The sequence below is a fragment of the Cavia porcellus genome, unplaced genomic scaffold, assembly GCF_034190915.1.
Source record: "Cavia porcellus strain 051 isolate PalLab524CR breed Dunkin Hartley unplaced genomic scaffold, mCavPor4.1 scaffold_27, whole genome shotgun sequence".
NCBI classification, from domain to species: Eukaryota; Metazoa; Chordata; class Mammalia; order Rodentia; family Caviidae; genus Cavia; species Cavia porcellus.
Genome location: NW_026947510.1, coordinates 45,585,638 through 45,609,857, shown reverse-complemented (window position 1 = coordinate 45,609,857; position 24,220 = coordinate 45,585,638). Strand labels below are relative to the sequence as shown.

Below are 24,220 nucleotides of genomic sequence, written 5' to 3'. Positions count from 1 at the left end.
AAACTCAATTTATAAAACAAAAAAGGGGAAATAAGGGCGAAGACTTATTTAATTTAATAAGACTTTAAATTTTCTAAATTATGATTTAATAGATTTCACAGCACTACAGAAAAACAACTCCCCACTCAGCTGAACCGGTACTGCAAAGAACAAGAATGCCCATTCCTTTTGAAAATTTGCTTCTTACATGGATCATATAAGTCACTGCAACCCCCAAATTGCAAAGATAATAACCTTCCTTCATCTTTCTGAATCTCCTGACATATATACCTCAAGTAAGTGACCTGATTTATTGGGCTCATGTTCTTAACCTCAACAATTTTAGATATAGTTACATGAAAAAATTCAAATTCACCTCTTTTCTCTAATGGCATCTCACATACAGACAAAACTTAATTGCTATCTCTTGGCCCTTTAAGGGTTTATGAGACTGACTATAGCTATTCTGTCAATTCGGTAGTTTGTATCTGCTACCCCCACAAATGGTAATTCCAGACAAAAGGATTCCCATGTTATACTTTCAATATAACTTGCCATAATGATTTTATTCCTTTGTAGTCCCAGTAGGGTATAAATAATTAGTATCTCCCAATTAAACATTATTCCTATTATGATACTCAATGAATCAAAGCTTGGTTCCCTACCAGTCTCATAAGAGAATAGATAAAAATAGGGTCCTTTAACAAATTACTTCATCATTTAAATTTATCAGACAAAAATGTTTTCTGGGCATTCATTATATGATAGCTACAGTGACAACTATCTTGGTCATCTTAGCTTATTCCATTCAAACTGCTCAAACTGTGAATATCGGTTCCTAAAATGTTAACTCTGAACTGCTGACTCAGCCTCAGCTCTAATGATATTGCCTGCTAGCTGATCTCCTGAAATTAGTTTTCTGGCTTCAACTTCACATTTGTATTTTTAGTAGTACTGGAATTATCTTCTTTATTTGTTCTTACAGTCCTCAAGGACTTTTGTGTACTGTTCTGGTGGACCCTTTGTGCTGAGACCATGGTAACCTTTCCAAATCAAACCCAGTACCAACCTACGCTATATTTCTGTCTTCCTCCACATAACTGTTCTTATAAAACAAAAAAAGAGGAAAATGTGAGGGACTTGGCCAAGGAACAAATGGTTAAACTGCGGAACAAAAACATACACTCTGTAAGGAGTGAACAGTTAAGCTGTGGGGGAAAGCACACAGGTTCCATGGTAAATGAATACTTATGTGAGGGTGTTCATAACCCCACTTTTTGTTTTCTTTTCTCTGCTCTTTTTTTCCCTTTGAAACCACCCCCCAAGCCCTAGTTTTGAAAACTTCACCTAATTTATGACCCATAGATTATGGTTTAGATATTTAACTAGTAGTTAGACTTTAAATAACAAGTTAACTTTGTCCAAATTCCAAAAAGACCTCCTCCTCTCTCTTAATTGGCCATAAAAACTCCAGAAAGAACAAAAATTGGGATATGTAACTGCCTGGTGCCAATTCTGTGCGCCCGTTAACCAGATCTAAGAAGTTCTTGTAACATTCGAAAGCAATGATAGTGCTACAAAAAGATGGAATCCATGGTAAACACTGTGAGGAAAACGGAACAAAAGAATAGAGGCCAACCAACCAGGAGCCAGCAGCTTCAGTGGTCTAAACTGACCACTGTAGTTTTAATAAACCTCAATTGTTTCGCGAATCTCAGTGTCCCATGGGTAAATTTCTAGAGTATGCCATAACACTTAAATAAGAAGTGCCATAACACTAAAATAAGAAGCATGTTGCGTCTGGCCACTGTCCTTCGCTTTTCCCCAAGAAAATTGCTTATCCTTGAAAGAACTCTTTACTGAATTGTTTTACTTCTATTTTTTTCAGCACTGATATTCTAAATAAAAGCTGGAGAGTTCCCTGCTTCAGGGTTTCTCCTGCAAGTTTCCCTAATAGTGGATGATTTCATTTGAGAAACCCCTCTGGGCCTCTCACTGACTGGACGTCAGTCTCCTATCCAAGTAATCATCTCCCCTTTGTGCAGCTAGGAACACACTGTGTCATTTGCCATTGATGTTCTAAACCCCACTTCCAAAAGGAAACTTGTTGGGTTAAATTTTCAGCAAACTGAAGGCCAATGTACTTTTGCCTCCTAGAAACTGGCCAAATGGTGCCCACACAGATGAGGGTCCAGAGAATAGGTAGTTGAGGAATTTCTCATGAAATCAATTACCTTCAATCCCCAATTAAAAAGAAAAATCATAGACTCCATTTCCAGGTATTCAGATATTTTTCCTCTGGCGAGCAAATGTTTTGTGTCTAAAAGTCATAGGGCAATGTTGTGCCTACTGTAGGGCAAAATGTAAACATCAGATGATTAAAAGCTTGATGCACTTTCCTAGAGATAAACCAGGGTTGAAAGATTTTGATGTATGTGGCACCTGGCTAAGTCTTTTCTTTGTATTCAAGAAATGAATACAGAGATGCCCATTAACAGATTGATTAATGAATAAAGAAAATGTGAGAGACATTTTATATATATATATATATATGAGACATATATTAAAGCAATAATCATCTCTATTTTGGCTAATCCTGGCCCTATTTCTGTGTATTGATATGTACAAAGCTGGCTAGAACACTTCCTTATCCCTTCAGTCCTTCAGTTGGCTTTATTAAACAATGCAAATCAGTCTAGTAGAGGTGCTAGCTTGCTTTGAAGCAAGGTAACAAGTCAGTATTATTCCACCTCTGCAGCTCCCAAAAAGATGGGCAAGAGGAGAGCCTCGCTCCACTCTGTTAGCTGGTATTAGCCTCGAGGATAACAGGCTATGACTTCTCAGGACATAAAAGATTACACATCAGAGCTGAAGCACTGACCCCAAAACATTACTCTTTCCAACTGTATTATGCAGATTACTCTTTCTGAATATCTTTTTTTTCTACATAGTGCAGAGGTGATTTCAGGCTACCTATCTGGCCCAGTTCACAGTACTCAAATCTTAGAGTCACTCATCCTCAAGACACTACTGTCTTCACGAATGAATAAAAACCAGGTTCAGCGCTGGGTTAAGGCTTTTGTCCTGGTTAACCATCACCCTAACTGGACTTAGGATACCCTTGGCTCCCCACAGCTATAAATATGATTTAGTGTCTTTATTCTCAATGTAGGTTATACTGGATGTCGTAGATTGGAATTAACTCGCTAAAATTCCAACAACTTTTCCATGAGATCACAAATATAAACTTCTTGGACCATGACAAGGTCCAGGAAAGGCTCTCTATAATATATCATATATTATATATCATATATCATTACATATTATGACATGTAATATATATTCTAATATATATTCCATGTGTAATGGAATATTAATCAGCTATAAAAAATGTAATTTATAGGAAAATGGATGGAACTGGAGACCATCATCTTAAGTGAAATAAGTCAGTCTCAGCAAGTTAAAAGTCTCTTATGTAACAAGTCTAAAAATAAATAAATTCGAAAAAGAGACAGGACAAGAAATTAAAAGGCAGTTTTCTAGAGACAGAGAAGAGGGTTTGGCGGAAAGATAAAGAAGAGAACAAGAATGAAATAACAAAGATGTTACACACATGGACCATTGTAGCCTCATGAATCTCATTATTCTCTACTGGAAATATGTACCAATAAAAATAATAAAAAATAAATGAACACAGACCACTGTTGATGTTACTGTTTCCCTGGGTAGATGTCTCTGGCTTAAATAGCTGTCTCTGAGACAGCTATTTTTTAACTCTGAAACTATTTTGCTTCCCATCAATTCCATAGTAGCAGTGAAATCCCCAGTCTTGGAGATTACTGCAGTTTCTGATGATATGAATCCAGGAGAAAAATGTGCCCCACACTGAAGAAGTTCAGGTGTAAGACCACAAAGTCACTTCCACATCAAGTACCATGAGAAGATTAGTTCCCCGAGCTCCTGAAAGACAGAGGTCAACTCCCAGATGCTTGGACCACAGGAAAGTAGAAGAACATTGTTATCATGTTGGACTGAAAATCAGTGTCTCTGTTAGAAAGGGATCTCTGTTATAAGGGGTCGAAAGATAAGTTGTTAATTAGTAGAAAGGGAATACAGGAATTTTGAACCATGGCATACGTGTCTGCTTTCCCTGCTGCTTAATATCAGTAGTATAGCACAAATCTTTTGGATTTTGCTCTATAAATGCAACCGTGAGTACCACTCTATTTTTCTAAAATGTGCTCCTATCTGAGATTAAATCTATAGTGATCCTAGGATGGACATCTTTTCCATAACTACTTTTAGCAAATAGAGAAGAAAATCACAATAGGTTCAATGTATAAGAATAATAAAATCTATAATTAGGTTCAACTTATAAGAAAAATAACATTCTATATAATTAGATACGCCTGTTCCTTCATGTGATCCCATTCAACATTCCTGAAGAGGGAAAATATCTTTGGTTCATTTTCCTTACTCATATTGTCATCAAAACTCTTGAACAGAAACCATTTCGCTACAAATTCAATGAACAGAAAAAAATAAGTAGCCAACCTGATGGATCATGTGTTGGTGTGGAAGTCTCCGTTCCATTTTCTGTACATAAGAAACTGGTTGAGGACAAGTTGCTTGAAATGGAAACTGTAGATTCATATTCATATCTGTATGAATATAAGGAAAACATGTTATGGAATACATGATGACTGTGTGACTATTTTGCAGCATACTGACTCCTGCTTCACAAAAATCAAAACATTCAAATATGGAAAAGATTTCATCTTTGCCATTACCATAAGTTATCATCATCAAAAGAGCTTGCTGCTTACTGAAAATGTGTTAACCCTTTATAGTTAGCTTTTAATTGTTTGCAGGTAAGTTATACACCTTTAAGTTTGTTTAACAGCAGCCTTCTGTGATTTTTCTGGTGACTGTTTCCTGGAAATAATTAACTGTGGGATGGGGAACAAAAAGTAAGAAAATTAAGAGCCTCAGTAAAGTATAACTAAGAAGATAAAAGCTTTTGGGAAAAAACACAATAAAATAAGTATCTATGTTTGGATTTTCTGAGGTTTTTTTCATAAGAACAACCTCTACTTTCTGAGAATCCAAATAATAATTCCTTCATTTGTTCTTTAAATCCTAAGGGGAAAATAAAGGTTCCCATTGTAATAAGAAGCCTTGGGTGAATTTCAGTCACCAGCCTAATGTAATGACTTTCTTTTGTTATAAGAACAAAACTGTTAATAACTATAGATGTTTAATCTACACAAATTATCATAGAATCCACATGCCCTGTCTCAGAAAGTGAATTACATGTAAGAGGAGTAGAGGAAAATCTTTCTAGCTAAGTCTTTGTTAAGAATTTTGCTGTTTTTCTTTCTGTTTATTAGATAAGAGCCAAAATAAATTTGCCCTTCTGAGTACCACATAAATTAAAGAGTGTTATCTTTGGATGTCACTAATAGTGTTAATTTCAATACTATAGGACAACATCCAAAGGGACAAAATACCTTCCTCTTACATTTACCCACGGAGCTTGGCTCCAAACAAAGCCTTCTGTCTCCCTGCTCATGATTCTATGGGACAAAACAACTTCAAAGAAAACAAGACTTTGGCACAGAGTGGAAAGAGTTCAAATAATAGCTGAACATTACTTAACATTGTTTTGAGCAGAATAGGAAATAAAGAACACTAAAACTCTTTGCTTAGAAACTTCTGATCCCTTCAAAAATAATAGAGGATCCTAATTTGTTTATCTACTTAAAATTTATTTAAAGTTTATTTAATCTCAACACATCGATAAAGTGTCAGTACAAGGGTTTTAAAATGGAAAGGAAAAAGGAATAATTCACAAGGATGAAGAGAATGAGAAGATCTGACATTAAGAAAGATTTCAATAAAATTTGCAAAATGTGAAAGTACAAAGTAAATGGTCACTGAATCAGGAGAAATTAGAAATATAATCATTTCTGACTTCAGGAAAGCAAGAAAATTTATGATGTACTTTCCTAGAGAGCCTTAAACAAAATGTTATCAGGAAGTGGGAAAGATTCAAATGCTAGGAAATGTAAACATTTGATTTAAAGTGTATTTAAGGGATACTTCCCCAGAGACACCCACTACCCTTCTAAGTTTAAGAGTCCATTGAACCTAGAAGTCTAAACAGGTATGTTGAAGACAGGGCGATCAGAGTACAAAGTAAGGATATGAAGTTTAAAAAAAAAATCTACTAACAAAAAAAAAAAATTCCCAACTGTATCTAGCCAGTAGTTAAGCTTCTACTTTCCATGCAACAGAGAGAAGAATCATTAATTACTGGTTAGGACAAATTGCAGGTTTTACACAGTTCTAAGCCAATTAAAAACAGGTACTCCCTGCTCAATCACTCTGTGAACAAGTCCTCAGTTAAACAAGTCCTACACATGGATACAGAATTTCTGCTTACTTGACATTGTCAAATACAAATAGATAAGGAAGGACCAGATAAACATATAACAGTTAAAGACAGAGAAAAACAAAATACGAGTGAGAATAGAGAAAGAAAGCTTGCATGGGAAAAGGCATCGCATTCTTGGAAGAATAGCAAGTTGTTCCTTAATAGAAACATTCAAAGAACAAAAAAGTCTTTGAAAATTGAAAATATGATAATATAAATTTACAAACCATGATTTGGATGTTGAATCTCCCCAAAGGTAGCAAGAAAATAAGACATAAAACTAGAGAAAGATAGACTGGGGATATAGCTCAGTGGCAGGACACCTGCCTGACAAATATGGAGTCCTGAGTTCAATTCTGGGTAGGAAAAAAAAGAGAAAGATGTGTGAAAAAAAAAAAAAAAAAAAAAAAGAAACTTAGTTCAAGATGTCCAAAATTCAAATAGTACGAGTTCTACAATGAGAAAAACCAAGAAAATAGAGGGTAGCAGGAGATTGGTGGGGTGGGAGAGATTATAAAAAAGAATAATTAATACTTTTCCAAATGTCTAGATTGAAAGCATCTAGTATAGTGGATAAAAAGCAAAATATTAAGACAATTTTTGTAAATTTTAGACTTTGTAATTCCTGAAAAAAATTCTTGAAAAAAATTAGGTTATTTAACACTGTTTCCCTGAAATTTTGCCCCTTTCGTGTTTCCAAGATTTTGACAAACCAAAGGAACACTGAGAGAGGACAGGAGCTAGAAGGCACCGACCAGTATTCTCTGAGGGACATGGTGAACTGGGTAAATTAGCGTTCTTATAGAAAAAGCCTTCCTGATTGGGTGTGAAGGCAGCTTTTCTCAGAGTGATGGTCATAAAATGCAACAAGGCAAGTTAATAATACTTCTGCTGTGGGGTACAGTGTAAACCCCCCCATTAATAGCTATGTAGAGAGCAGAGCAGTGTGCAGTGCTATCTTTGAGCCAGACCCGATGAATACTTAAGCTTTCTGTAGGGATTGTCTTGTCCAACATTGCAACCCCGGACTTTCTGATGAGTAATTAATCCAGTCCATGGCTCTTAGACATTTCAAGTCCTTTCTGGTAACTTTTCAGTCCAATCCAGTTTCCTTAGAAACTGCTACTTCCCTACTAGAGAAAAGTAGTAAGTTGCTACTTTATCATTTCCTGGTGATGCTTAAATAATCCTTATTTCTCACAAGCCATCACTGTGTCTTCTTCTGTCTCTCTCAGCAATTTATGCCACCGCCCCACTACAGAGGGCTGTGGGCAATACAGGAGCTTAAAATAGAAACCCAGAGTCTCCCAGAGAAAGAACTTGATCACAAGAACAAGAATGACATAGAATTCTGCATGATGATAATAATGGAAACAAAGTAAAACCTTAAAAATAATGTCTTGAAAATCTCTCAGGAAAGTATTTCTAGGTATAATGTCATCCTAGCCATACTAGCAATTAAGCATGGGAGTAAAATCTTTTTCAGATGTATGATGTCATAAATCTTACACTTTTTCTCATAGTTTCTCAGAAAGCTAGTACTTTTTGTACACAGAAGAGTAAAAAAAAAAAAGAGGAAAGCAGAAGACAAAACACCCATGAGATAAGTAACTAAATGCAAGAAAAAGGTAAAGCAAATTCCAAAGCGTAATAATGAGGGAAAATTCCAAGGAACCAGCAGTGCATGGATCAGGAGAGTTCCCAGTTTATACAGGGGGCAATTGGAGGTGTATCTCCAAGATTAAAGTGAAACTTTCCAATCTGTACTGAGAAGACATTTGCCCTACAAAATGGTGAGGAATTAGTGAGTGATAGAAAGCTTTTAATAAAATGAAATTTAAAAATGAGGTAGTTCTTAAAATTCTCAGAAAAATAAATATTATATAACAAAGGAAAAATAACAGTATGACTCAGTGGTGAAAAACGTTGTCAGTCATAAAAATTAAATAGTGACTATGATTTTATAGTAGAAATTTAATATGTATTACCTAATTCTGGAGTATTAAAAGCTAATGAGTTAAAGAGTCAAATCTCTGGAAGAAAGGAAGAAAGGGAAGGTATCAATTCTTTCAATACAAGTTGATTTTTATAGTTTTGAACACAGATGGTTTGGGTAAAAATTAAAATAAAAATTAACGTTTGAAATGGCTTTGTCTTGGTGACCTACAATCAAACAAAATCTCTTGGAATTAAAAGTGATTAAATAGTCCTGAGCAAGGAGTAATCCCACATATCAGCAAGTCCTGAGAATCTTTTCAGCCAATTCACCTTCCTAAAAGAGGTATCCTGAAGTCCAGTTTCCTGAACTGGCAAAACGTCACTGTGTTGTGTTAGTGGAGAGGACATAGAAAAAAGCACAAAACGGGCTGGTGAAAGACATCACACTTACTGTTCCTTTTCCAGTGCTCTGTGATTTTTAGAAAGCATTGTTCCCAGAAAGAAAATTCCACCTCTCATTCCCTGTAGGTGCAAGTTGAATTCAAAATGTCACCTAAGACTGGAATACTTACCGGTCCATGAGAAAGTGAGGTAGAGATATTAAGAAACAACCTAATCCCATAACAGCACATCCAATACCAATCATTATAGGTCTATGCAGTTTAGTTCCAAAATAACTCACAAATATAATCAGCAAAAGATTTCCTAGAAAAAATGGAAAATATTCATTTTAGTATTAACAAAATCTTAATTCTCTCACCTAATCATCTACACTCTAGTTTTTATTGTATAACAACCATCTCAAATAATGGGATTGGTGCATGCACACATGAAAAAAATTACATGAACAAAATTCCTTGCACTAAATAAGGACTCTATTTCACAATGTTGATATTCACATAAAGACATCTGTGTAGGACTCTATCAATTAATCAGTGCAGCGGAAGGAATTCCATGAAAGAGGCTGAAGAACAGTTCTGGGACATACATGTAAGTTTTAGCATGTATAAGATATCTGGCTTCCCCTTTGATGCCTGCTCCACAAGACACGTTAGCATTTTATTATGCTCAAAAAGAGAAGGCAAAGTCAGATCTCGACACGTGCACATTTGTAAATTCATTATTCAAAGATACCTTTACTGTTCACATGACCAAGTCAAAGATCTACTTTTATTCTTAAGTCTTCCCTTAGATCAAATAGGTTAAGTTTTTAAAAAGGTGATCTCCCAGTTCTCCAACTGAGTCTTAAGTTAGATTAGAGTTGAAAAGTGCAAAACTCAATAAAATTTTGTCTCCATGTCTTAGGATACAGTTTTCTTAAAGTAAACTAATTGGGAAGCCCTATTCTGATGAATAGGCTCTTGATAAGCATAGGATTGAGCTGAAAGAACTCAATATGCAAGTCAGTTACCTGCAAGCCATCTTTAATTCAATGAACAATATTTACTTTGTTCCTATAATGTATAAAGAAAATCTCTGCGATGGGTTCAAGGATTATAAAAATTTCAAAAGCTATTTTCCTCAAGGTGTTCTTAAGTTTGTAAGTGGTACTGAATATTCTGGACTTGCCTTCTGCCAATCTCTTTTTCTCCCTAGTTTGTCTTATATATGGAAGATTTGCCAGTTTTTACATTATTTTGTATAGAGAATGCCCACTTTTCCATAGCTATAATTGCTACATTAGACTGTTTCTAAAATTCCCATCATCAAAATCATCTGTGTTGAAGTTGAAAATCTAGACAAATTTGAAAAGGGATCATTGAAATTATTTTTTCACCTCACTTCCCTAAGTGTCAGAAAAACAGTTACCACGAGAACATGGCAGAAGACAGGCAAATTGATGTAGACTACGGGAAACGTCACTTGGAAGGTAATACAGCAATGCATTTACTGGCACCTATAAACTATTTCTCTTTTTCCACAGAAACTATTTCAAGTTTTCAACACTGTCATGAAGTCAGCTGTCCCCATCAACTAGTGACAGAAATGGTTAACATTTTATACTTTGCAGAGAAATTTGGGGCAACAAATTATGACACAGTGACAAGGCAATATGAAGATAAATTCACCCCTAAGGGTGAATTTCTTTTGTTCCCATTTGAAATTCACGTAGCTTTTCAACTTCAGCAGAGATGCCTGTCCTGTGGCCTTACTGCCCGCCTTCAGTTTCAGGGGTGTAGGGTCCACTCGACTACCCGAGGCCATTCGCAACACCTCAGCACTGCCATATTCTCTATTAAATTTCATAAATAACTAAAACATCTCTTGTATATTTTAACTCTCTCCCATTCTGTTGAATTATTTTATGGGCATTCTCTAGTTTCTCTCCACATTTTGTAGAACATTCTTCAGTATTCACAGATCCCATTCCCCACTTCCTATTTTCTTCCTAATGTCACTGCTACCTCCAATGTTTTATAGATTCTAAATCTGCTACTCAACTAATGTGCCCTGCCAAAGATTATCAACATTTCTACAGTATAAAACCAAATAGCTTGCTATTCTGAGTCTAACTGCAGGCTTCTTATGTGTTTGGCATGTTGAGGCGTTCATTCTTTTAGAAATTTCTACTTTCTTAGTGTCTATCAGATATTCTATTATGATTCTTCTTTTATTTCTCTGAATGTTTTTTCTCTTAATACTTTCATGTGTTCTTTATCTTCAATCCATACATTAAATATTGGTATACAATAAACAGCCATTCTCTGTCTCTTCTACTTACACGACATCCTCTCTCAGGAATATCCTCTTCTTTCTAGCCTTAATAAGCACCTACGTACTTACTATTCTGTAACCCCAGACCAGATAATTTTCCATGTTTCAGACTCATATATAACTGCCTACAAACTAGAATACATCACTGCCAAAGGGTTCAAACATACTATCACAATTTTCCTAAAACAAAATTCATCAGCATTCCCATAATTCTATTACAATATAATGAGGTTATTTTATGCAATTAAAATATTCTTAGCTAATATTATTTTGAGATCATATGATATCAGATTGCATAAAGGGTACTGAGTACAGAAAGATTAATAATGTCTTCTAATCTTTAGCTACTGTGTCTCACCTAGAGGATAACTGATAAATTCTGTAGCAAGCCCACAAGTATCTCTCCAGTTTTCACCCCTGCTCATTCCTCCAAACTCTATGTGACAGCTGCCACCTTAAACTTTAACAACCAACAATATTGCTCTGAATACAATCTAGTGGGCTGCTTCACACTTGTGCTTCTCCTTTTATTGAAATATCCTTCTCATGTACTACCCTGTCATGGTTAATTTCAGTGGCTCCCAAGCCTCATGAATTATGGACTCAAACAAATCTAGCATTGTGATTGGTTCATTGTCTAGCACTTGGATTGGTAGTGTGAGTGCTACATTCACTTAGGGGTGGAGCCCAGATATAAGGGCGGGATGAAGGTGTATGTCTCTCTCTTGCCAGTTGGCACCTTGCTGTTTGCAGTGACCATGAATGGCTGCCCTGCCATGCCACGTTGACTTGGAGCCAACTGAGTATGGGCTGAAAACTCCAAGAACTGTAAAAAGTAAACCTTTCCTTCCCTAAATTTGGGCATCAGGTATTTTGTCTCAATAATGAGTAAAAGTAACTAAGACAACACCATTTCTTCACCTGGAAAACCTTTATTCATGCTTTTAGAGTCTGTCTTCCCTAAGTGAGGTTGCATTCCATTCTCTGGTCTTATGGGGCCTTATGAACATTGAAGGACCACTTGTACCACACTCAGAATTGTTCTTTTGCACCTATGCCCCTGGTGAGACTCTGACTCTAGTGTCCACCAGAACCGTCTGAGAGGTGAGTTCTAACTGTGCTGCTTGGTAAGCACTAAGTAATTTGAGGGACTTGGCCCTGAGGAGAGAACATCAGAATCACTTACTTCAGTTTTGCTTTTCCCTGATCATGATTTTGCTTTAGATTTTTGTTAAATACATTAAAGGAAACTTTTCCCTTGAAGGAGAACAAAATTACTCTAAAACTATAGAAGAATAGCACCAATATTTCTATGGAGATTTGTTTTCAAAGCAATCTTTCCTGCCTTGTGGCCTCACAAATTCCCAGTAATCTCCCCAAATCAGAAGCTAAGAGTAAACTTTATTCTACCCTAAATGCTGTTTTGTGAAATGATTTTAGGGAGCCAGGGAAGCAGTTTCTTTTTTGTTCTGAGTGCAGGAAGAACTGTCCCTCTCCCAGACAGGAAAGGAGAAGACAAATACTTGCTTTTTCCTTGAGAATATAAATTCGTCTGGTCTCCCTCAGTTCTTTCTGAATACAAAGATAGAGACCTTAATTTCCTTTAGACTTATCAAATTATAGTTTTAAATATAAATTAAGAGCTCTGCCACTTATGGCAGGTAGATAAGAAACTCTTAAAATGAAAAGGAAAACAAAAGGTCGGATACAAGATAATATTCAGTTATTAATATGAAGTGATACTAGAATTGTTTGTAAGCATATTCCAAGCTTAGTTAGATAATTCAGTTTTAAAAGATATATAAATAACTCAGACTAAAGTGCTCTAATGCAATAGAAAGAACAAAATTCAGATCAGCTCCATAGATAAAACAGGATATAAAAAGAAGTAATGGAAAAATAATTCATTACCAATCTCAAAGCTCCCATTAATAAATCCAACTAGAGATGTCGGGATATTGAATTGCCTTTCTATTTGTGTGAGCATGGAATTCATGTAAGATCCAGATAGTGTTTTGGATACATATGCACATGTTAATGCCAACAGAAACATCTAGGAAGAAAAAAACCACAATAGTTATAAATATTTTGTATCTAAATCATATATTTAGCATCTATTGATAAAATATACTCTAAAGCAAGACATATTCTGGCCCAATTTAGGAAACTCTTAAAACTTGCAGGAAACATGAGAGGTTTTCTGGTCTGTCATTACGTCTTTTTCTCTCTGGGAACTCAAAATAGGATTGATTAGTGGGAGTGGATTTTATAGGCAGCTCCAGTTTGATCATTTTATGTGCACATTTTGTGCACACCGATGAGCAGGCATTTTAAGTAGCACACAGCTGTGGATGCCAATAGATCTTCAGTACTACAATGCACTCTGTAGTGCAAATGAATACATACACTCATTAAAAACACAGTGTGAAATTACATTGTTTCCACAGCAAATCCGCTCAAGATTACTGTGGAGGAGGAGAGGGCCCCAGAGGACCATGGTCAACTCCCCTCTTCCTCCTCACTTGGAATTCTTGGGCACAATGTGCTACGTGCACAGTAATGGATCAAATGTCCAGAACAATCTAAACTACACCCTCACTCTTCCCAGAACTGAATGTTCCATACACTTAAGGTCAGCAATGCAAGTGCTGCTCTTGGATCTAAACCGAAGAGCACTTTTGGGGTTCCTCAGCTGTGGCACGGAGCAAGACCTACATACAAATGAGACTCCTTCTAAGCCTGGGTGGCTTTTCTGAATCTTGGGGGAACAACTCACCATGAATCCTAAGCATCTGCTTACCCTTACTGCTTACCTGTGAGTAATAAGTTTGCTTTACCTGAACTGTTGTTACATTCCTGTCCACTCTGATTTTCCTCTGCTTTGCAAGTAAAATAAAATCCCTTCATCCTTACTCTTGAAAACATTTTCTAAATTTATAAAATCCTGGTCAATCAATTATTGCCCCCTCTCTTCTGTTTTCAATCTCACAGTTTTTACTTGTTGGTACCTCTTCCCTTTATTAATATATTCAACTCACTACTGCCATTACATCCCTGCTTTTCAATGGCTCATCTATATGTAAGCTTCATTTCTTTCTCTTCCTTCTTCCTCTCCTGTTTGGAAGAATAATCCATATTCACTGCATACATTTTTTAATGTTTCATTCCACCTTCAGTCTGCCACAATGTGTTTTCTGCTGAAGTTACAATATAATAAACATAAACACCTTCAGGATTTTCAATTTCAGAAAAAATTGCTCAGTTATTAGCTCACTTCACGTCTCTAAGTCATTTGCTACTGTCTGTCCATCTATATCTATATCTATCTATCTATCTATCTATCTACCTCTCTGTCTGTCTAATAAGACTATTCATTTATTTTTTATTAGTAGATTCTTGCAATGCATAATGTTTACATTCCTTGTGGGTAGTTGGTACAAATATATAAATTTTTTCTCATCCTCTTTCCCTCTCCTCTCTCCTCTTCCTTTTGTCTCGTGTTCCCCTTTTCGTTTCTCCTTCTCCTGAAATCCTTCTTCCCATACTTCCCTACATCTCCACTTACCTGTTGGATGTTTCCTATTGAGTCCTCTCTTCTTTGTCCAATACTTTCAGGCTTTTATTGTGTATTGTACTTTTCCACCATGCATATTTTGCTTAGGAAATCACACTTATTCCCATAACTGTAACCACCACTCACATACCAAAGTTACTCAACACACAGATTAGCTTAAACAATCGCAGTCACATTTAGTCACCTCTATGCTTATCTGCCCCTACTTCTCTTTAACACGCCATCATCACCAAGTTGCAGCTTATGTGTCAAATGAATTAATAAAATGTGTAGCATGTGATATCACCTTGAAAAGCTTTTAGCAATTACCATTACTTCCCTGCTTTTCAATGGCAAACAAAGGCTCATCCATATGTAAGCTTCATTTCCCGCTCTTTTCCCTAGACCTAATGTTCTGCTTGCAGTTTTGTAACTCACTATGCTATTTTGCATTACAGTTACTTTTACATGAGGCTCATCTACAGAGGCTCATCTACCTATCTTCATATAGAGCATCTTGTAATTTTCAAGATTCAGTCATTCTTGAAAATTACATGATTCAGTCATTCCATTGTGAAGCCTTCCTGTCCCTATAATACCAATGTAGCCTTGACCATGGGTTCCTCATTTTTAACATCTACTATGTGACTACCTTGATGTTGGCCCCTATCTCAATGCACTTTATTCAGATATCTGGGTGTTCACAATGTCTTCCTTCTGTACCCCGTAAACAATTCAGAGATAAGAGCCACCTGTTATTTACTTCTGTGTCTTCAATGCCTAGTAAGTGCCTGATGAGTAGTTGTCTCCTAATTATTGACAGAACAACTATCAGAAACATCTGGAATAGCAGTCAGTGCTGGAGACAAGGTAAAATTTAATGGAACCAAATGTACTCTCTTCATCCATTTGGACTGCTATAATAAAATATAATCTGGGTGATTTTAAAAACAGACATTTATTTCTCACAGTTTCAGAGGTTAGGAAGTCCAAGATCAAGGCATTAGCAGACATGGGGTCTCGTAAGGGCCTACTCACTGGTTCTTGGACTGTCATCTTTTCACTCTGTCCTTATACGGTGGAAGAGGTGAGGGGTCTCTCTAAGTTCTCTTATAAAGACACCGATCCACTCAGGAGCATTCATCCCTGTGACCTAATCTACTTCAAAAGGCCAGTTACCTACAGTAAGCCCTTTGGATTTCAACATACAAATTTGAGGGAATCACAAACTATAGCATAAGCTTCTATGGAATACTTAGAAGGAAAATTCAAATTTTGTGATTGTAAAACACGTTTGAATGTATGAAAAAAGAATTTGCTCTATAATAGTCAAAACTACCAGAACAACCAACAAATGGGCAATTTCTTTGGAAGGTCCAACTCTTGTATTGTCAAAATCTGAAGAAAACACTTGCTTTACTGAGTCATTGTCAGTCTTTGCGTACTAATCAACCAAGCTTTTCTGCCCAAGGAGTTGTGTTCTAAGAATGACTGGCGTATTTCTCTGTATTAGAAACCTCTCAAGGGTGAGCAATGGATTGATCTTGGTTCCTTAGCAAATAAGTTTTCACACAGTATTTTATGTTCCAAAAATTTTAAATTCTTTCCTTGCATAAGTCCTTCAATACCATGTCTGATTAAATTGCTTATATACTCAATAATCCTGCTTAAACACAACCTCATTTATAAAGTCAACTTTCTTACAGCAAGAGATTATCAGTGGATCATATAGTATATTAAGTTTAGAATACTTTGTGTAGATAGAACCCTTGTATAGGGACTAAGTTAAGTACCGCACACACGCACACACACACACACACACACACACACACACAGGTGCGCACGCAAATTCCATACCTTCACCTTGGAAAGACACCTTATTCTATGAGTTTCAATCCTTTTCTCAGTGTTTCCCATGTTGTTCTTCTGATTCTTCCAAGATATTTATGTTTTAAATCTTGATATTTCTTAGTTCTACCTTTTAAGGAAACAAAGATCTCATAAATCGCTGACAATGTATAAGTTGTCAATCTTTTGATTTGCATATAGAAAACAATGATTTTCAAAAACATTCAGTTGTTTGAATTTCATCAAAAAGTTACTTTAACTATAGTTAATCATTAGTGAGGTTAAAGTTGTTCCCATAATTTTTGTACAGTCACTTTGCAAAAAAACACCTACGTGATTAAAACAAACTTTTTCATTTTGTTAGCCAAAACAAACAGAATCAAAGTGAGCTCTTTGGCATTACATGAAAATCCTTGCTGTAAGAATACAAAGACTTTGGTTTGTGTTTGTGCTAAAAATCTGTTTCAGCAGCCTACAAAGACTCAAAACTTTCCAACTGGCTACACATTTCTCTTCAAGTTCTTTGCATTCCAATACTTCCCTCAGGAGTCTCAGGAAAGGAAACGATTCACTGAACCTAAAGAGACATGGAATTTTAATCACAGATTAGCCTAAGTAAAAATAAATAATTTTATGTTCTGGGGAAGAATCCTACAATTCCAATTTATAAGATGAAAGGCTTGGAAGAAGATCAAGCTTATACAAGGAGGTATGTGTGCTGTGTGCATGTGTGTGTGAATATAAACAATTACACACTCACACACAAACACATATAGATGTAAAAGTGTGGATACATATATATCTAAGAATATACAATACACGGGCACAAATATTTAAGTGGAATACAGAAATATGACTGAAACTATTAAATTGTACTAACTAATCAAAGATTTTATCGAGTTTGTGTCTTGAAAGGACAGTATTTAACACCAAAATAAAATATTTTATTTGCTAAATCTATTTCAAGTTATCAGTGTTGTAATAAATCTTAACAGTATCTTCTGCATTACTATATTGAAAGCCTCTGAACAATGTCACTCATTTAAGTGATCCTGAATAGCACTACTTTAAAAAACCTATCTGATCTCTCTAAATGTGTTAAATTCCCAACACAGGCACTGAGGCACTCAACACAAAACACAGTTCTCTTTACTCATTCTCTTACAGATAAAATACTGTGTATTCAATAGCTACAATGTATGTGCTAATCATTCTGCTAAGCATGGTAATTCAGTAGCGAAGGAGGCAGTGAACTTGCCCTATAAAGGATACAAATTACTTAGAGAAGTATAAATCTCTGGGGAGGGTTCTTGGACTTAGAATACTAGGAATTTCTACAGGTAAAAGGTAAAATTTTTAAATAAAACTCTGCAATTGAATCAGACAACACATGATGAAATACAAGTTGTTTGGTATGAGGGTGGAAAAAAAAGCAAAGGTTATGGGTAGAAGTTGTAAAAATATTCTTGTCAATTCCAAGTGACCATATGAATGCAGCCATGCTGAAATCCCTCTTTAAAATATCAGTTGGCCTTAACTGTAATACAAATAAATGTCAGTTGTTTTGGTAAAACTGATAGAATCAAATGATTTTTCAACTGAGTAGAAATTGATATATTGATAAACTTATTGTTGGTATAAGTTATAAACCTCTCAACTTAGCTCACGTCTTTCTCCCATCACATTTAGAAGACAATCTCTGCCCTGAGATTATCTATCATGCTTGCCAATATCCGACCTATGTCACGCTAACAAATATAAGGGAGAGAATGTATTTTCCCATGTCAAAGTTGCTTGCAATTTCAACTTTTTTTTTTTTTTTTGGCTTTTTGATACAGGGTCTTGCTATGCAATTCAAGCTGGCTTGAACACATGACAATCCTGCCTCGGCCCCCCTCAATGTTTTCACTTTTCTAAGCAGCTAAAAATATGCCTATTCTAGATTATTTTTCATATTATAGTCATAGAGCATAAAAGCAGGTAGTAGTGCCCAAAACATCATCACATACTGAATTCTATGGTTCCTTCCATGAATGACAGTAAATAACCATCTAGAATGAGCTTTGTCACCATATCTGGAAGATTTGTTTTGATATTTTTACTGTACTGAGAGATGTTTCATAAACAACTGTCTTAACTTGAAAATAATTTGATGTGAATAAATTCACTCTAATATTTTTCTAATTTGCCAACCTATGCCATGAAAACATTTTACCTCCTTAGATGTACCTTAAACATTTTCATAAAGGAAAAAAACGTGAGTGACTCAAATTTACTCCATGTATTCTGCAAAATTCATGAAGCCGAATGCTTTGTATCACAGCCCATGTTGAACAAGCCAACCCCCAAAAAAGACTGCATGTGGGACCAGTGCCAAACACCTGAACAGAGCCCTTTTGTTAGCCCAGAATTGTTTACTCAGTGACTTCAGCTCCTGGGATCACCCAGAATCACCAGCAAGTCCACATCAGTCATTACTGCTAATGAAAACAACTTGCTAAAGCTTTATTAAGTGGAGAAGTGTCTCATTTCTCTAACTCTTAAGCACTGAAAGGGGAACAGGTGATTCATCACAATGCTTTTGCTCACAAACAGAGCTGAGTTTCTCCCAGGGTAACCTGTCACAGCCCTTAAGTTGTTCTGTTTTGTTTGTTTTACCGTGATAAAACAAAACAAAACAAAAAACTCAAGCAAATCTAAAGAAAACAAAACAAGAAAATCCTCAAAGAAGAGAAAAATCATCCCTCTTCACAAATATTTAAGTGTCCTACAATCCAGCATTATTGACTAGATCAATACACATTATTTTAGATCAGATCTCTAGAACTTTTCTATGTTGTGTGACTGAAACCCTACATCAGTAAAGTGTAACATTCTCAAATTTTTGATACTCCCTGGTTGCCAGTACTGAAGATGTATCAATCACAAGAGAACGCAACATTAAAAAATGAATAAAAACAGTTTTTTATACACTATATTGACAAGTTTGTGACTAGAAATCAGCTGATAAAAATACAGCTGTTTAAGTTCACCTTATTCCATACTATTGAGATAGTGAAATAAAGGCTTTACTTTATAATGGTAAAGCCAGTAGTACATACATGACGAAGACTTAAGAGATGATCCTTTCCCTGGGATAAAGGCAAAAATATTACAAAGATCAAATACAGCATTTTCACAGTCTTCAAATAGCCTCTAGCTCTCGGAAGAAAGAACAGTGTCTTGGGTAGCATCCAGCTGAAACACTTTCAACCAATAGCTAACAGGCAAGTGTGTGCCAGTGACAACGTGTACAATCAACAATGACTTTTTGTATGATGGGTAGCAAATTACTTTATTTCTATTGGTTCACTTCTGTCAGAGATCAAAAAAGAAAACAACGAATTCTGCTTATCAGCCTTACAAATACAGATTTTATTTTACTTTATGTATTCTGAAGAGGTACTAGAATTGCATCAATCTAAGGAAAACTAGGGGACAAATGGCTGGGCATTTGAATATTGCCTATTTGATTTGCATAGTGAAGTGATTTCACTATGCAAATCAAAGGCTAGAACACAGGCAAAGTCCTGGTAAAAATGCATTACCTAGCTTGTTACTTTGTATGGGTGCTATCTAACTGTGGCCCAAAACACAGAGAAATGAAGTTGAAGCTTACATTTTGTCCATATATAAAACTCACAACTGTTTGTCAGTTTCATCGAAGTTGTATCCTCTATTGCAATACTAGAGAATGATTAATTATAATTTAAACATTTTAATTAGAAGTAACCAGACATCATCTTTAAATTTAGTCAGACTCCTGTAAGTCCTCGATGTCCTAACTTTGTTGTTCAACCATACATTTTCTAAATGGAGCGAAGAAGATTTGTGTTAAGCTGGTGTAGAGAAGACTCCTCATACTTGACATCCAAGCACCTCATTCTTTGACCAAATTCCTCATCTCTTATCATCCCCAGGTGAAGTTTGATTACCCAGAAGCCTTTGTAAGAGTTCTGTCAAGTTGAGTGAGCTAGAATTCTCATCACCACCCTGAACATTTTCTCTTGGTAATTTTCTGGTCACCAAACACCCTATTTTTTTTTTTTTTTTTTTACCTATAAACGCACGGTCTTCAGACTTGGATCCAGATATTCTGTGGTTCTGCAATGGTTCCTAAATCAAATCTCTTTTGATCACTTGACTGTCTAACTCTAGTTCTTCTCTGAAAGCAACAAGAATTTTTAATTTCGTCAGATCACTGTTTCAATTATGATTTCTTTGTTTGAACAGACAGATTTAGACACAAAATATGTATACATTTAATTGATGGGAAGTAATTACTGAATTCCTTTTACTTTACAGAGAAAAGACTATTTCTTAAAAAATCAAAAATAAATGAAAATTCAATAAATTGTTTAGATTTTTCCCAATATATTTGTACATTTTAGCCATATTCATGAATATTAGGAAGTAGCAACATGGCCAGAATGTCAGATTTTTAATTCAATTAATCCCAGATTCGTTGTGTCATTTCCAAATTCTTTCTGCCCATTTTTCTTTCTTTGTGATGTCCCAGAATACTTATTTATGTCTGCTTTACAAGATTCTTATGAAGATTGATTTGTAGACTTCACATTAGCCTCCTAGCTTGGTGTTGGAATAAAAGTCATTCTGTCTATGGCAGTGATTATTATTCATTCATTCCACAAATATTTATTAAGACTCTACTGCATTCCTAGCACAGTAGTAGGTGCTAGGGATAGAAAGATAAATAACATGTGCTTGCTTTCATGTGGTTTCATAAGCTATTGGGAAATATAATTAATTATATCAGAATAACAGTTATTGCTATATGCAGACAGTTGGAGCTAGGCAGTAGGAAGAGGAGATTAATGAATACCTTTCACCTGTACATGCATTTGATCAGTCATTGGCTGCAGCATGGCAGTTTTAAGTACTTGGGTTTTGAAACTGAGTACAAGTTCAGAAAACTGACTTTAAACTAGCTGGGTGGTGATAGGAAACAGAGACATAGATTTTGTAGAGAAGGGAAAGGGATGTAGGGGTGGGCAGAGTCAGGAGGGTGGGTAGGGAAGGGAAGTAAAAATGACCACGGTGTGCTACGTGTGTGGGCTTACTCTCCAAGATGAATGTAGTTATTATGTTTTGCAAACATATATTAACAAAAACCTAGAAGAGAAAAATTAGCAGCATGCTTTTTTAAAAACAAGTTAGAATCTTAAAAAGAGATCTTCATGGAATTATGATTGTCTCTGTTTTTCCTTTGGTAACTTCTGTGTTGTTTCCCTTTAGATTCATGACATTTCTTCCAGTTAAAAATGGTAGACAGAAAAATAAAACCATCATCACTGGCACTGAATCATGATAAAATGTAACACGAATGCAGCATACTTAAGATCCATGTTAATGTTGTGGTTTTAACAAATGTTGAAGGTTCTTCTCTATTTACCTATTTTGCTTTTTCTCTACTTTTTGTCTCCTCTTTCTCTCCCGTCTATTTGATTACTTGGTGTTTAACTTAGTAAATTACCTTAGCACAGCCAAATTTTCATAACTAGGACTATTAAATGTGCAAGCTGGGAGGGATGGTGAGTTACTGCTCATAATTTCTCAATTGGTTGCTGTTTAAATGTCAGAATGGTATCAATCCAGCTTTTTACTTTGGATTGACAAATAAAGTAATGGCTTAAATTTTGCAAAAGGAACAGTTTGGAACTCTGAATAAATATCAGGCAAGATGTTCAGGGACTAATTTTTGTCAGACGAGTAGGTGTTTAACTCACCTTCTCAGTTTCCCACTGAGCTAAATACCATTTGTCAGCACGGTTGTTTGGATCATTACACAATTTGTATTCTTAACTTGTGGTCATGTGCTGCTTTTTTTATATTTCTAATGGGTCATTAGGTAAAGATAGGAAGCATGAGGAACACTGATGTTAAAATATAACCTAATGAGGAATATAGAGGAAGTAATGTTATTAGCTTCCTTCCAAAGTAGTCTGATCAGAAAATTGTATGCTTCTGTTCAGTTTTTTTTTAATCTAGTACCTCATTCTGTGCTTCCCGTTCTCCCCAAAAAAAGTTTTCAAAAAGAAATACTAGCAAAGAAAATTATATATAGGTGAGTTTTTCATATCCAGAAAAATGCCTACAAATCAAGCAAAACCTTCTCTATTATTTTCTGTTTTAAAGAAAACTCAATTATAGTTAAATCTATTGACTTTTAGAAAAGCCTTTTAAAAAGTGTTTACGCAAAAAAGTGTAAACATCGCCCTCAGCTTTGTCTACTTTACCAAATGTGTAATAAACTCCAATTTACTTTTTAGTGTACGTCTGCATGAAGCTAAATACATATCATCTTTAAAGTTAATTTTTAACATGTTTTCTCTCACAACATTAATTTAGAATAAGAATCGTACACTACATATTTAACAACATATCTGAAAAATGATCATTTTTATACTTAATATTACCAAATATCATAATAAAACAAACTGTAATTGTCTACTTGCTCTATTTTAAGTATTTAGTTAAAACCATCTATTTTTAAATAAACTTTTTGTTAGAATTGATGCATATTTATAATTCACATCTGTCTTTAGTGACTGATGCATGAAATAAAGCATGACTCCAAGGTGACTCCAAGATGTCTAGCTTGATACTATAAGAAACTGAGATAGAGAATAAAGGGTGAAAAACAGCAATAGAAGTGAGAATAAGCTCCATTTTTAACATGATGATGAGTGTGAGGTGTCCATGGTCACATTTAGGTTGATAGTCTAGTGGGTAGTCAGACATGAGCTTGAAATTCAAGAATGTTTTGAGTCTTCAGCAAGACAGAAAACTATGGCATCCATATGCAGAAAAGCAGAGACATTGGATTCAGGAGAGGAAAGATTTAATTGAGCTGCTACTTTGGAGCTCTGCAGACACAACCTTTTCATCGCATCAGGCCCATATTTTCTCAGGCCACTGAAACATGATTATTATTTCTCTCATATTTCTTTAGAACACTTCCCAAACTAACTAAGCCAGTTCTGTGATTAATTATCACTGCACTGAGGGCAAATTCTTTTTGATGTTTACTGTGTTTTCACATATAGAATTTGTGGCAAGGTCCTTTTATAGCAAAAGATTAATAACTTTTCATATCCTTTGGTTATAGTCATTTAAATCTCTATGTAAAAAGTAAATTTTATTGAAATAACTTTTTCCCTTTAATTTTTTACTAATTTCAAAATCTACTTCAAGGTTAAGTATAAGTGGGTAATACTTGATAGGTAGGTGTCACTGATTTGTCATCAAAACTCAATCATTTCTTTCACTATCACTGCAAGATGTGAAAACATTCTTTTCTCATCTTAGGGAAGACCATAAAGCTTATATTTTGCATAGGCTTAAGGTTATAGTAACGTGGCATAACTAATCCCTGATTCCAGTTGATGATGAGAGGTGAGTTTCACAATGTGCTTTATTTGGAAAATATGTGCAAAAGGGTCACTAAGAGTAAAAAAAAAAAAAAAAAAAAAAAAAAAAAAAAAAAAAAAACTTCATCAGTATACAGTGGGTTGGAAGATTTCAGTAAGGAAGAATTATAGGACATGAAGAAGCTGATACTGTTGTAAAGTTAACTGTTTTCAAATGGAGATGGAATACACTTTCCTTTTGGCGGGGGGTGTGTGTGTGTGTGTGTGTGTGTGTGTATACTTTTAAAGGGCACAGGAGCTCCAAAATTTCTTTGGAATGCT

The 24,220-nt window shown here is 35.3% G+C and overlaps 1 protein-coding gene across 6 annotated transcripts in view; it reads right to left on the bottom strand.

The window, feature by feature from the left end:
* Positions 1–24,220, bottom strand: part of Slco1a2 (solute carrier organic anion transporter family member 1A2) — a 101,642-nt gene that overhangs the window by 30,955 nt on the left and 46,467 nt on the right. For 2 of the 6 annotated variants that reach the window (XM_013153193.3, XM_013153192.3), the window contains 4 exons: positions 16,479–16,599; positions 12,980–13,121; positions 8,926–9,058; positions 4,534–4,640 (listed from right to left, as the gene is read on the bottom strand). In XM_013153193.3, the coding sequence (XP_013008647.2) occupies positions 4,534–4,640; positions 8,926–9,058; positions 12,980–13,121; positions 16,479–16,538 (442 nt within the window). In that variant the 5' untranslated portion in view covers positions 16,539–16,599. Of the gene's footprint in view, positions 1–4,533; positions 4,641–8,925; positions 9,059–12,979; positions 13,122–16,478; positions 16,600–19,570; positions 19,696–24,220 lie in introns of those variants that run through there. The other 4 variants (XM_063238329.1, XM_003470444.5, XM_063238328.1 and 1 more) reach the window with 3 other exon arrangements.